Consider the following 15,706-nt stretch of genomic DNA (forward strand, 5'->3'; position numbering starts at 1 on the left):
TTCAAAGGAGAAATCTCTGCAAAAAATCTGCAAAAGCAAGTGTGAAGTAGCCAAACTCTTCTTCCAAACTCAACCAAACTCATCATCAAACACTAATTGGTAAGTTTATCATTGTTTTTTCAAGTTTTAGATCTATTTGATTAAACTATATTAGGGTGTTTAGAAACTGAAAAAATCACATTAAGATAGGTTAGTACTGATATTAGGATATTTAGTAGGCATAAAAATGGTTTTGGTTTAGGTTTTTGGGGTCTGCCATTGGAGGTTGGATTGAAGCTCTGCGCAGGGGTGTTTCGGAAGTTCATTTCCGAAAACACCTCCATCCCAGTTTTCGGAAATGAACTTCCGAACTGTATCAGAAGTGCATTTTTTTTTTGTTTCTTCTTTTGTCTCGCATATTAATCGATTTCAATTGTTTACAGGAACATGTCAGGCAACCAACCAGCACGCATAAGACAGGGTAGGGAGACCCAGACTGCGTCGGCTAGACGCGAGCGGGCGGCGACGCAGCTGGCGTCGACCCAGGGACGGGGGCATGGTCGGGGACGCCGTGTGCGAGTTCCCGTGGGCGAGGGAGAGGGTACATCTGGTTCAGGATCTAGGAGTCGGCTGGCTCGGGCATCTTCTTCCCGCCAGCGAGAGGAGGAGGAGGAGGAGGAGGTGGCGGCAGTGACTTACCACGAGCCGGAGGGGGTACCGGATGTTGACCCTCCAGCCGGGGAGGAAGATGAGCAGGAGGACGGCTATCCGGGAGGGCCCTTTGACACTTCCGTGCTGATTCACTACCACGATCACGTCGCTCGGCGGATCTGGGAGGGAGAGGTATTTTTTTAATTTAACCGTTTATTTGTCACCATTTTTTATAATTTAACCGTTTATTTGTCGCTTATTTAATATATGTCGCTTATTTAATATATGTCGCTTATTTGTTTTTTTTTTGTAACAGGAGAGAGAGCCGCTGAAAATGGTGAACCACGCCCGCAAGATTTTCAGTCTGTTTAAACCAGCAGCTGAGTGGTTTAACGACCATGTGCGAGGTTCAGGGCTCAGCGGGCTCTGCATGACGGGGTACACCACCATTGGGGAGATGACGATCACTTTGCATGACGTGCAGTGTCTTCTCCACCTGCCGATTAGGGGGCCGCTGTTGACCCACTCCAAGATCCAGAGGGTGGAGGCCATTGAGTGGATGACGCTCTACTTGGGCATGGAGCACGAGGTTGCTCACTTTGAGTGCGTCACGACTTCTGGGTCTCATGTCCGGTACACCACACTGAGCACTTATTTTGACCACCATCTGGACGCGGCTGCCGAGGCTGAGGGTGTGGGTAACGAGCTGTTCACAGAGTATCACCGCGACTGCGCTCTCCGGTGCTGGTACATGCATGTGGTAGGCGCTGCATGCTTTGTGGACAATAGTGCCAGGTACGTCGACGTGACCTACCTCCGCTACTTCATGGACCTGGATACCGTTCACCAGTGGAACTGGGGGGCAGCTACTCTGGCATACCTCTACCAGAAGCTGAATGAGGCCTCCAACTGGAGGACGAGGCAGTTGGTCGGATCCTGCACACTACTTACGGTACGTTTTATTTTAACACACTATCGTATTTATTTATTTATTTATTTATGTTTCGTATTTATTTTTAATACATTATCGTGTTTGTGTTTCAGAGCTGGATCATCTCCTACTTCTCCCGCATCCACAGCTTCCACATCGATCCTGCGTACGTTGACGCCATGCCCAGGGCCGCCAGATACGCTCTCCAGAGGGGGAACGATGCGGTGGGACCATACCGTTTGTACTTGGACCGCACGATGCACGACGACGTCACCTGGAGGCCGTTCGCCGACTACGCCCAGATTGTCCCCTTTGACGGCATTGCTCTATATTCAGGCTGGTTGGCATGCGGGACCGGCATCATGGTCCGGTATCTCCCTGAGCGGTGCATGCGTCAGTTCGGATTCGTGCAGCGGATACCCAGGTCACCCTTTGAGGCAGCTCCCAACACAGTGACCCGAGTGCAGCTCACTGCCATATGGGAGGACTGGCAGCATCATGTGGTACCGTAGGAGTACCGTCTCACTCGGGTCACACAGGACTGGCACAGTGAGGAGGGGTACGTTACATGGTTCTACCGGGTGTCCCATCCTCTACTGAGACCCGACGTTCCCGGCGCTCCTAGGCCAGCACATGAGGAGATCCTGGAGAACCAGCAGGCCGAGGATGACCACGCCATTGATCTCCTGCCGATCTGCCAGCGGATAGCGATGCTTGGGCGGGACGCCTTGGATCGGGGTGTCGTTCTTCAGGGCGGTCCAGATGCAGTCGCCGTGATGGAGACGATCGTCACTGATGCGGGCCGTGCGGCGGGGTACAGGCGGCAGAGGAGGGCTCAGGGTGAGAGGGTTAGGCACACCCAGTAGTGGTCGGGTTGATTTAGTTTTTGTTTACGGATTGTATCTTGCGCACACTATTTACTATTTGGTTCAGCTTGTATATATTATTTGGATTTTATTTATCTTATTAGTATTTTCTGTTTATATGTCGCTTATTTTATTTGGCGTTTGCGTTTAATTAAAATGCGAGACTGTTTAAGAAAAAACATAAAAAAAAAACACAGTTTCTGCATAATTCGGAAATGAACTTCCGAATTCACCCCCCATGAGGTGTTTTCGGAAGTTCATCTCCGGAGACATGTTTTCGGAAGTTCATCTCCGAAGACACCCCCCATGAGGTGTTTTCGGAGATGCACTTCCGAATTATGGAAATTTTTTTAAAAAAAAAGCGCTTCGGAAGTTCATTTCCGAAGCAGGGGTATTTTGGGATTTTCGCTGGGGGTGACCCCCATAGGGAGGTGGCTAAAAAAATTCTCAAAATTAATTCCTACAAAAACCTTTACTTTTCCACTAAGGAGTCAGAAATGTTTGGTAAAATGTCCGACATATAAAAATAAAGGCCTAATCTAATTTGAATTTAAGCTAAAAGTGGGTTTGTGTTATGGAAAGGGCAAGTCACCGTAGTAAAAAACCGAAGATTGAGAGTAAACTTGGCAGTGCCGGCAGGAAGTCTATATGTTGAGAATTGCCGTTTGCAACCAAAGGAGTGAGTGAAAGGGTGTATAATAATTAGGAAAAAGAGTATAAGTGAAAAATCATTTTCTACAGGCAAAAGATACATGTCATCCATAATGAAATTTGTAAACTCAACTTGATGAAACTAAATTCCAACATTGCCAGTAGAAAAGAATTACTGTGAATACATCAATTATTTGACTTAGATATTTAAAATGGAAAATTCAAACTATCTTTATAATAGTCTCTTTGAAAGGACACGTTTTTGGAAAATGTTCTCGGAAATTATGCAATTTTTCCATCCAATAATTCACTCATAATTTCAAACTTCGCCACCATATGATAACAAAATCATAGGTTTCAATACTGAAAATTCACAATGAAATATTGACTTATATAGTAAATAAAGTGCCACGTCAGTACCGTTTAAAGATTGAGACATACACTTATGATTACTATAAAAGAAAGTAGTGACTCTTGTGTTTCATGCACCAAACACACTAACATGGCTTCCTTAACCTTCCTAGTGTTACTCCTTCTTGCTCTTGTCATCCCTCAGGGGTTTGCCAACTATGAATCACCTCCAATTTATCAACCACCGGTGAAAACACCACCAATCTACAAGCCACATGTAGAGAAACCTCCTGTTTACAAACCACCTGTTGAGAAGCCTCCAGTTTACAAACCACCAGTAGAGAAACCACCAGTGTATAAGCCACCTGTTGAAAAACCTCCTGTTTACAAACCACCTGTTGAGAAGCCTCCCGTTTACAAGCCACCTACAGAAAAGCCACCAGTCTACAAACCACCAGTAGAGAAGCCTCCAGTCTACAAACCACCAGTTTACAAGCCACCAGTAGAAAAGCCTCTTGTGTACAAGCCTCCAGTTGAAAAGCCTCCGGTCTACAAGTCACCAGTTGAGAAACCTCCAACATACAAGCCACCAGTTGAAAAACCTCCGGTTTATAAGCCACCGGTTGGATATCAGCCACCGGTTTACACTCCTCCTTATTAGAAAATGGTATTAAGGAAGTATGCTAAATAAGAAATATATAAGGTTTACAAAGCATGGAATCTATATTCTTGTAATCTTCATTTCAATCTTTGTTAATGTCATTGCGAAAAGAAGAATGTGTGTGTAAAACAGAAAGAAAATTGTGCTTTTGTTCTCCATATATTATAAATAAAAGCATCATGATAGATTACAACTAGTTATGATAAAAACTAACTAGTTGTTGGAATCATGTTGGTTTAAAGAAAAATGAGTTCTAACTATTTTTATGATAACAACTCACGTAAGAGAATAACTGATCCTCTAAAGTTTGTTTAAGTATGCAAACTATTTTTTTTAAGTGAATGAAGAAGATTCCATAATCAAATTGTTTTGAGAAAACAAACACTTTTGTGTCTTTGTGAGTGGTGTACACTATTTAACTTATCTACCAATGAAAAGCATCACATATTTTGATTATGTGTGTCCGTCTATTCAATGGATTTAAGGCGACAAAATTAAGATCACTTTGTGTCTCTCTTATTATAAAGCATCTAGTTTAACTCAGATACTACTAAGAGCATTCACGTCCATGCTATTCAAATTAGTGGTATAAATAAACCCTACTTAATTTATTATATTTTTTTCACACTTTTCAATTATTTTACCACTTCACTAAATTTTTCAAACATTTATACCACTCACTTAAAATTCTAAATTGGATTCCAATTGTTTCACAATTATTCTAAACAGCCGTGGTTTTCTTTAGCATTAGTGGTTTAGAAATTTGGTCCAATTTAATTTAAATAATAATATTTTCTGACGCATTGTGACTTTACAACACAATACTACCACCGATGTGTATATTCTAAAAATTTAATAAGAAATATTCGTATGGTATTTTAATTTGTCAAGGCATATCTAGATAATCCATTCAAATTATTTTTAATTTTTTTTATGTTTTGTTGTTGATTAGTTTATTGAATTGTAAGTTAGATTTTAATTTATTTAACTTAATTTTACGGTTATGTCTTGTTGTGTTGTAATAGAAAGTTTTTAGTTTTAAATATATTTTAGATTTCTTATTGCAAAGAAATTATATTAGACTAACTAATAACTTGATCATAAAATGAAATATCTCACATTTTCATTTTTTTTTCTATTGTCCATTTCGTTTCTAATGTGGGTATTGTTTGGGTATTTTTTCTTTTTCCTTTGTATAAGGTTGTCGTTACAAAGTCTAAATCCTTTATTTTGAGGCCAATATTCTTGGTGGGTAAGTCTAAGGAAGCTTTTTAAGTAGATCTTATATGCATTAACAATTTTGTACTCATCTGATATGCATATAAAGTAGTCTTGACGTACACTAGAAGATGTTGCGACAAGGTAAATGGAAAGCTTAAAATTTCTCACAGTCATACCACTCTATTTTGAGGTCAACATTGAAATTACCTATTGGCGGACCCTCATCATAGACCACGAAATTGAATCTCTTACGATCAAATTGCATGATATTATGAGTGTTGGATTTTAATACATCTTCAGTGAGATCTTTATTTTAATTATTTGTGTAAACTTTCCTTAAAGCCAACATTTTTATCTTAACATGGCCTTAATTCCCAAATATAGATCCTAACCTATAATATGCCGATTATAACAAAATAGTGATAGGTAGGCTACATGTTGCCTTAGTCAATGCGTTCATTGATTCAATAAGATTTTTTGTCATGTGGCCCTATCATTGTCCTGTGTCATATGCTTTTGCATATTATCTCTTGGAATATTGTCTACCCACTGCCATACCCCAAATTTTTCCTACCTTTACCAAATCATATGGCTTGTTTATTTCATCACTCTCATATGTACATACCCTCCATTAGGTCATATAATAAATCATGCATCATTATTCTATATCTTGGTATTGGGATCAAGGATCATAGAACTAGGGCTTTCTTCTGATTCAAGGTCATCAAGAAATAAGATGTTCAAGCACCTAAATTCCTCAAGCTTACTTAAAGCATAAGGGTTCATAAGGTTGTTCAAGCTCATCAAGATTTCAGGGTTTCATTGCTTCAAGGGTGATCACAAGTTTCTTTGTAACTGGCACAAGATAAGGGTTTCGATCAAAGACAACCTATGTGCACCTTTTTGGGCTAATCAAAGGGTTTCAAGAGGATCAAAGTGATAGAAGGAGAGGACTAGCTCAATTTAAAAAAAAAGTCAACTATGATTCAAAGTCTGACTTTTGAAGTTTTTGGTCAAACATGAACGTTTCAAGTCATTATACATACTAATATGAGGTTTGGTCAAGTTACATCAAGATAAATCAAGAAAATCATGAAAGTTGCTAAACTAGGGTTTTCAAAATTATTCTAAGTACAAGTTTTCCATGTTCATTCGAGTGACTTTTTATGGTTATATCTCTTTCCTCAAGGATTCAAAAATTGCAACCAAGGGCTAAAATTGATGATAATGTGTGATACTACAAGTTTGGGAAAGATTTGAAGTCAAAAGAAGTTCATAAGTGGTTTAAAAATCATGCCAAAGTGAGGTGTTCAAGTTGTCAAAATTGGCTAAACATTTATGTTAGGCAGTTGAAATTTGTGATTTCCAAAGGGTATAACTTTTTGCCAAGGCATTATCTCAAGGAACTTCAAGGATCAACATTGTAGTATGATATGAGATCTTTAATTTGATGTAAAGTTTGGATTGTAACGCCACGAATTTAATTAATTAAATTAGTTAAGGATTTAATTATTGGAAATTGTCAAAGTTGGGATTTATCGGTAAAGTCTGATTAAATATTGTTATGTATAAGGTCTGATTAAATTTGTCGGTTTAGTCGAGAAATAATATTAGAAATAATATTATGGTATTGGACTATTTATTTAATTAAGTTGGTTTGGTTGTGACGTAAGAATTAGCAAAAATGGAGGTGCTAATATTAAGCCCAATAAGAAGTAATAGTGTTATTTGGTTATAATTAATAAAAAGGGAAATTTGAAGTATTAGTAGGCTTTTTTTGGAGAAGTGCTACCGAAACAGAGGAAATACGTGAGAAGTATATAGGCACAAGGGTCTTGGTGGTGGTACGAGAGCTTTGCCGTGAATTGGAAAATAAATCGAGGAATTACGCGAAGCCGGAAGCTAAGAATTCAACCAGAACAAATTTTAGAGCGGTCTACAATCCAAGGTAAGGGTGGGGTTCTTGCTCTATAAATGGGGATATGATGAACTGTATGTGGGGTTTAGGGTAAAAATGATATCTCTATGTTTCGGTATAATTTTGATGTTTGTGGTGTCTATTGTGTTGTAATTTTCATGTGAAACTGATACTATGTTGATTATTGCTTTACTGTGTTGTTTTTTATTTTTTGATGAAGTACCATGATGTTTTCAAGTTGTTTTAGTTGAATAAAATAATATGTTATTTAGACTTGAATTTTGTGATTCCGCTGCATAATTAATATGAAGATGTCTAGCCTCAAAGCTTAAAGTATGATGTTATTTGTTCATCCGAATGCGAAGTGTTATGTATCAATTGAAATAAATGAGCAGGTTGTTTATGATGTATGTTTTCATGTAATGTTAGACATCCTGTTGTTTGATAAGATTTTGTATAACTCTGATTTTCGTTATAATTATCGTGGGTAAAATTGGGGTGTTACATGGATCATCTGGATTTTTGAGTGAAAATTTATGATGTCTTGAAGATGGCCTGTTGAAACTGATTGTGACCAAGTGTATGTACAAATATTAATCGGTGTTTCCTTGATTTTTTTCTTAAATGCTTTGGATTTGTGTTGTTGTAGAAATAAGCATCATAAATCTTGATTAAGGGGATATTTGTTAGCTTAGATTCTAGAGATAGGATTAGGGTTAACATCCACAAAATATCTAAGTTTAATGTCTCTATGTTGTTCGATTGGTTGAGACATCGTCGAAAGAGCAATATAGTTGAACTCTCGTCGGTGTTGCAGAAATGGACATTGATGCGAGGGTGCCCCTGTTCAATCTTCTTATACCTGAGGATGTAGATTGGCTTGTGTGCCTGTCGGAATCTGAAGGTAGAAGAGGATTGAACACTAGAATACCCAGGAATTTGCCCTGGCTGAAGCAGGGACTTTTGCCGGAGACGGGCTTAAAGATGTCGTCCAAGTGTTGGAAAAGATGTATGAGACGGGCTTAAAGATGCCATCTGATTTGGATAAATACGAAGTTCAGAATAAGTCGTACGTTAGACTATATCCGAGCTTGAAGTATTGAATGGTGTTTGTCGGAGATGGGTTTACAGATGCCATCAGTTGATGTATTGAAGTGCGTCAGACTGATTCGTACATTAGACCGCATCTGTGGTGTCAGAATTTGTTGGCTCGATTGCCTTGAGCGTCTGGATCATATGAGTGAATTGATTGTCGTGACTCTATCGTCGTAACTCCATCGTCGTGACTTCATTGTCATGATTGTTTCTGAACTGAATACCAGGATTAGATATGTGACTTAATCTTTGTGACTCCATTGTCGTGACTTCATTGTCGTGGTTCCATTATCATGACTTAGTTGTCGTGATTCCATTATGGTGACTCAGTTGTCGTGATGCCATTATCGTGACTCAGTTGTCGTGATTCCATTATCGTGACTCAGTTGTCGTGATTCCATTATCGTGACTCAGTTGTCGTGATTCCATTATCGGGACTCAGTTGTCGTGATTCCATTATCGTGACTCAGTTGTCGTGACTCCATTGTCGTGACTTCATTGTCGTGACTCCATTGTCATGGTCTTTTCTGAATTAAGTGTCATGATTAAGTCTGTCTCTTTCTTTGATTGTGTCAGCACCGTTCGTGGTGGCCGGATTAGATCTTAAAGAGATGATCGTGTCTATATCGTTCTTGATGATAGAATTAGATCTTTGAAGGTTGACCGTGTCAGCACCGTTCGTAGTAACTGAATTAGATCTTTGAAAGTTTGTCGTGTCAGCACCGTTCGTAGTAACTGAGTTAGACTTTGGATAGTTGATCGTGTCTACACCGTTCGTGATGATAGAATTAGATCTTTGAAGGTCGATCGTGTCAGCACCATTCGTAGTAACTGAATTAGATCGGAGATATTGTTCATTTGCTTGTACCTGTATCCTGAAAAAGGTAAAGTTAGTCTTTATGCAATGTCATGATGCATGTATTATGTGACGAGTTTCTCAAAATAAATGAGAAACTTGCATGTTATGTATGAATTTATTATGAGATAATGTATGCAATGTATGAATATGCTTATGATATATGATGTATGAATATGATTTATCCTGTCTTGATTGAGAAAGTAAATCTCGGTGTCATTGTGATTTTGTTGTCTGATCTTGTCTTGAAGATGCTCAGCTGGGGATTTATGATTTCATCTTGGGGAAGAGAGTCGTTCGAAAGATTAATTTTGATGTTCCCTGACTGGGGATAAGAGAGATGAATGACCCTGTTTGGAGAAGAGAATAGTATCGGGGAACCGGCAGTGTCGAAGATGTAAACTCAGTTGAGGAAGTAAGTCTTTGTTGGGACGAGGACATTTGAAGATATCTTCTTAATGATTACTCTGTGGGGATATGATCCTATGAAACCGGCTTTGTGGGAAAGCATGGATGTCTTGAACATTGCCCCTAGTATTATATTAACTGTCATTCCTGGATTTGTATTGATTGGGACACACCAATGAGTGTTGGTTGAAGTACACACCAATGAGTGTTGGTTGAAGTGTCAAACAGGCTTTGCACAACTTTTCCCCTGCTATTAGGGAATTTGAAGAGATTCGCCTCGCGAGGACTTTATAAGGTGTGTACTATGGGTGACATGCCCCCAGTAATCATAGACTAAGAATGATGTCCCATGTTGATTGGGAAGTAGCTGCAGATCCACTTGGGTGTATGCCCCTGATTGTTTGGAATCTTAAGAGATTCTTGGAATCTTGAGATATTCTTGGAATCTTGACCTGACTGCCCCAGATTGATTGGCATTCTTTGAGAGATTCTCAGAATCTTGACCTGACTGCCCCAGGTTGATTGGATAAACTATGTCATGCCCCTTGTATAGATAAGAGACATTGCTTCTGAAGTGATTTTGTCCGTCGGGATAACTTTCAGTCATTAGTTGTACCATGTGCAAATTCTTCCTGATGCTAACATTCGAAATTATGTAGCAAAATATGTTTAATAATGAATTCATGAGATGCAGTGCATATGTTTGTCTTAATTTTTTTGAAAGCATTAAAACAGAAGATGTAAAAAGCGTGATGTTTATAAAATGTGATGTTTGTAAAAGGAGATATCAACTCAGCTTTTATGGCAAACCTTAAGGAGTCAGGATACCTTTTTGGTGACAGTATGCTTTCGAACTAACCATGCTTCAGTTAGGACTTTCAAGGGTTGTAACGTGGCTTGGTTCACGGTTTAAGAAACAAAGGACAGTGGCTCAAAGTTTATTTGTACCCATCCCAATCTTCGTGATGTTCTTCGATCCTATGCTCAGTTAACTTTGCATTTAAGTCCTAGCAGAGCTTTGAAGTCGTAACATTGACATTTGATGATGGTTAAAGTAACCGACAGTTTATTTGGACAAACATCCATCTTTCTTGTAACGTTTTCTTTTGTCGAGGATTTTTAGCAACCTCCTTTTTGACTTTCTTATCCCTAACTTTTGCCTGAACTGTTTATTTTGAGATTACAGTCAGCGGGATGTTTCAATTTTGATAAGTTCCCTTCATAGGTTTTGACTTAATAGCTTTATTCTTCTGATAGATATTGATTGCCTGACTTAATGATTACGGGAAACCATCATTATTTGTGTGAAAACGTACTGGCATGACTGAGTTAACTGAGTAACTACCCTGCCCCAAGTTATGATCAAAGGTTTTAAATTGTTCAAGAAAGAAAACTCCTACACCTTAGGCTCAAAGGGGTTGACAAGGGATTAACATCCTTATATCTCCACTGTTTAGGAATTGAAACAATTCCTGTACATCGTCAGCATAGTCCGTTCAAAAGCATACTGTATGAGGTTGCGGTATCTTTTTCGTCATCCTCCCTCAAAAGGCATGCAGCTCTAGCAAGAGTCAAATATCACAAGACATATGCAAAGTAAAGACACAATTTAAACGAGTGATAGTAAATAATTTATTCAAGACAAACATATGCAATGCACTGATGATGATTATTAAATCAAATAATGTCTTTCATAATTCGAATGTTTAAACAAACAGAACAGAAATTTGCAAATGAAAGTAAAACTAATGATCTGGAAGTCCCTCCTTCTAGCCATCCACAGCATTAGCAGTTACGTTAGGAGTCTTATGAGGATCAAATTCAATTTCTCCAGCATCGATCATATCTTGGATCTTGTTCCTCAATGTCCAGCAGCTATTTGTATCGTGACCAGGACTATCAGAGTGATATGCACACCTCACATTGGGATTATAGCTACGATCAGAAGTAGTAGGATTCTTAGGGGGGTCCTTTAAAGTGACCAACTCTGACTTCAATAGGTGTTTGAGCCAGTAACGATTATACCGCAAGGTGATGAATATTATGACTTGAACCTGAATATATTGTTTATCATAAACCTATTTATATAGTTTGATATCTCACCCCTTTATTTTGTTTCGCCGTTACCTTTATACTGGTAACGTGCAAGTGATTGCAGGGATGAAAGATTTAGTTGCTGTGAGTTCGAGTCGGTGTTGTCGCTCTGATATGTAGCACTCAGGGGGGATGAATGATATATGTTTAGATGTTGTATTTGTTTGCAATGATGAATTTTAAATAATATTTGATGAAGTACCATGATGTTTTCAAGTTATTTTAGTTGAATAAAATAATATGTTATTTAGACTTGAATTTTGTGATTCCGCTACATAATTAATATGAAGATGTTTAGCCTCAAAGCTTAAAGTATGATGTTATCTGTTCATCCGAATGCGAAGTGTTATGTATTGATTGAAATAAATGAGCAGTTTGTTTATGATGTATGTTTTAATGTGAAGTGTGACATCCCGTTGTTTGATAAAATTTTGTATAACTCTGATTTTCGTTATAATTATCGTGGGTAGAATTGGGGTGTTACATGGATCATTTGGAGTTTTGAGTGAAAATTTATGATGTCTTGAAGATGGCATGTTGAAACTGATTGTGACCAAGTGTATGTACAAATCTTAATCGGTGTTTCCTTGATCTTTTTGCTTAAATGCTTTAGATTTCTGTTGTTGTAGAAATAGACATCATAAATCTTGATTAGGGGGATATCTGTTAGCTTAGATTCTAGAGATAGGATTGGGGTTAACATCCATATAATATCTAAGTTTAATGTCTCTGTGTTGTTCGATCGATTGAGACATCTTCGAAAGAGCAATATAGTTGAACTCTCGTCGGTGTTGCAGAAATGGACATTGATGTGAGGGATATGTGGTGATTCTGATGAGTATTGAGATTGAGTGCAGCGGAGTGATAAATATAAGTTTGTGAGGAGTAGCTTAGATTCGAACCAGATAAGTTATTCTCTATCAAGAATGAATTCTTTTTATGTTCATATGCTATATTTTCCTTGTTTACTTAAAACCCATTTAATCCAAACTCGTAACTAAGAATTCGTCAAACGGCAATTCAGTAGCACTAATCTCTATGGACACGATAATTCCCGGATAAATACTTCTAAAAATTTTGTTGCTTAGTGATAAATCTAAGTTTGTGAGGAGTAGTTTAGATTTGAACCAGATAAGTTATTCTCTATCAAGAATGAATTTTTTTTATGTTCATATGCTATATTTTCCTTGTTTACTTAAAACCCATTTAATCCAAACTCATAACTAAGAATCCGTCAAACGGCAATTCAGTAGCACTAATCTCAGTGGACACGATAATTTCCCGGATAAGTACTTCCAAAAATTTTGTTGCTTGCCACTTTATGGCTCCAACAGGTGTAGGACAAAGGCATCGTCTAGAGAACCTAATATGGGTGTCGTATCTCATGCCTCCTCATACGTATAAAGGTCCACGAGATTTGACATGAGTATCCTCTCTAATTCTAAGTGTACACTAGCCTGAGTATTGGGCCTTTTACCTTAAAGTATCATCCCATCCCCCCTGAAAAACCAGCAAATCCAGCACAACATATATACAAGACAGCAGAAAACCAAGATATAACAGCAAATAATACAATATAAACATATATACAAGTAAAGCATAAAGAAAGCAAACACCCAAAGACGAAGAAAAACAAGAGCTAGGACTGATACTCAGGATGGACCAGGAATTGGTCAATCTGTCCCCAGCTGAGTCGCCAGTTGTCACGGCGGGAAAATTTTGAGTGTAAGTTATTGATTAAATTAACTCGAATGAAACAGAGTCGCCATCGAACTTTTATTTATTCCAAAAGGAAACTGGAAGAATATCGAGAAAACCCTAATAAGATCTAGGTACGGAAGTCGGTTACGCAAGAGGAAGGTATTATAACCCCTCATGTCTATAGTACTCTATAGGATCCACTTAAGTTTGTTCTAATCTAAGGGTGTAATCTATGAGTCTAAAGCTTAATGCTAAAAGGGAATGCATGCAAAAGAAAATACGAGGAAAAGAAGAAAGATTTTTACAAAGTTATGCTCGTTTAGGCCTTGCAACCTAATGCCTGCGTATCCCTTTCAAGGAATCAGAGCGTCGTAGTTCGACTCAAATTTTTTGGTTTGTTTGTATATTTTTAATGAACGATGCTAATTTTGCATTCTACTGCTGCTCGACCTTTGGAGACTTAAGCAATTGTTGTAAAAGGGAATTAACATGTTCTTATTTGAAAAGGTTTTAAGAAAAAGTCAAAAAGCAAAAGAAAAATTATAATGGTTGGTGTTTTGTTGAGAAAGTACATCAGGTGATCCCTCATAAGGTGGTGGTATTTGAATATTTTGTTAGAAGATTACATCAAATGATCCCTCATAAGGTGGGAGTACTTGAATATTTTTTCTTTAATTAACTGAATAGAATTAGAGTGTTTTTGGATTGTTGATAAAGAAAAAAAAAGTTTTGTTTTTAGTTATCTGAGTTTATGTACAGTTATAAAATTATTTAAAAGTAGTGAATGTTAGATTTAATTAGGGAAAACTAAAGCATGTACAAATAGATTAATTTACCTAAAAAGAACTAAAAATATTTTTGATATTTTTCTAATAAAATAAAATAAAATAAATATATTTTTTGCGCTTTTGGTGTATTTTTAATTAATCAAATAAAAATGAAACTAATTAAATAACCTATCTTAAAACCAAAACATTTTTTTTTTGCTTTTTATATTTTTAATAATGATTATGATTAAATAACTAAATAAAAGATTAAGCCTAATAAACTAATTAACTTAAATAAGATAAGAATATATTTTAATATTTTTATATGTTTACTAATTAACTAGACAAAATTGCATAAGATGAATTAAATAAATTACTAACTATAATTATTAATTTGTATATATTATATAAAAGTAAAAATAGGAAAATGAAAAACTAAAATAGAAAAACAAAAAGCTACTATCGTAATATTTACAAGGGGGTGACCCTTTAAATCTCCAACCATAATTCTCTCTCTCTCTTTTTTTTTTATAAATAATAATATATAAAAAAAAACTTTTTTTCTTAATGATATTATATTTTTAAAATAAACAACATAAATTAAATAATATTAAAAACTACATGAATTAATTTAAACAAGACACAAGTAAAAAACAAACAATCATGAATAAACTATATAGCAAAAACACAAAGCAAGACAATTAGAAATTACACGCAGGCTAGGGATGAGATGATAATAGAAAATAGACTGACCTACGGGAGCGAGGTTTCTCCCGGTGAGCAAGCGATAAAAATTCGTTCTCTACTTCTTCACACTCTCCGCTATTTCCTTGAGTTTTCTCGCGAATCAAGAGATGCGAGACTGTGGCTTAGGGCTTTAGTGTTGTTGTTCTTCAGTGTGACGAGCAATAACTTTAGAATATTGTATTTGGTGAATTGTGAATGATGAGAATGAAAAAACTAGGCCTTTATATAGAAGAAAATTAGGGTTTGACATTGAGTGAAATCAATCTATTTAAGGCAAGGTTTTTAGAGATTGAGATTTGCTTCAAGTCTTAGTGAGAAAGACTGTGAATTTGGATGATTTGGTGACCAGGTGCAAGATTGGATATGGAGGGAGGCTGATTTAAGGGAATCGCCACTGAATGTAGGTGGTCTAGTAGTAAAGTGACTCTCTTTAGGAGAAATATAATCAAATGGTATAATAGTAGTAATAGTAACATTACTATCAGAGTCACCCATCTAGTATACTTTTCTCTACAAGATCATTTTTGTACCATTGCTAAGTGTTTAGCACAAACTGTGGACTAATGCCAAATGAAGGTGAGAAAAGTATAGGAGAAGGGGGTTGAATTGTGTATGATGAAATGTTTTTCTTCTTATATAATAACTTTAGAAACTGATTGTTAAGATGAGAGTGTGAGTATAGAGCGGATAACAGCGAAAAAGATTAAATGCAGAAGCAATAAGTAAAAGCACACACATAAGTTATCCTGATTCCTCTACAACTGAGAGTAGGCAATTCCCCTTGTCCCACAAATGAATTTCCACTATAA

The 15,706-nt window shown here is 37.0% G+C and overlaps 1 protein-coding gene across 1 annotated transcript; it reads left to right on the forward strand.

The window, feature by feature from the left end:
- Window positions 1–3,547: 3,547 nt before the first annotated feature.
- Window positions 3,548–4,230, forward strand: LOC131635464 (repetitive proline-rich cell wall protein 2-like). The gene is made up of 2 exons (XM_058906079.1): window positions 3,548–4,142; window positions 4,190–4,230. The coding sequence occupies exon 1, from the start codon at window positions 3,581–3,583 to the stop codon at window positions 4,088–4,090; it is 510 nt and encodes a 169-aa protein (XP_058762062.1). The 5' UTR covers window positions 3,548–3,580; the 3' UTR covers window positions 4,091–4,142; window positions 4,190–4,230.
- Window positions 4,231–15,706: the final 11,476 nt, after the last annotated feature.

This window comes from Vicia villosa, unplaced genomic scaffold (genome assembly GCF_029867415.1).
Source record: "Vicia villosa cultivar HV-30 ecotype Madison, WI unplaced genomic scaffold, Vvil1.0 ctg.001494F_1_1, whole genome shotgun sequence".
NCBI lineage: Eukaryota > Viridiplantae > Streptophyta > Magnoliopsida > Fabales > Fabaceae > Vicia > Vicia villosa.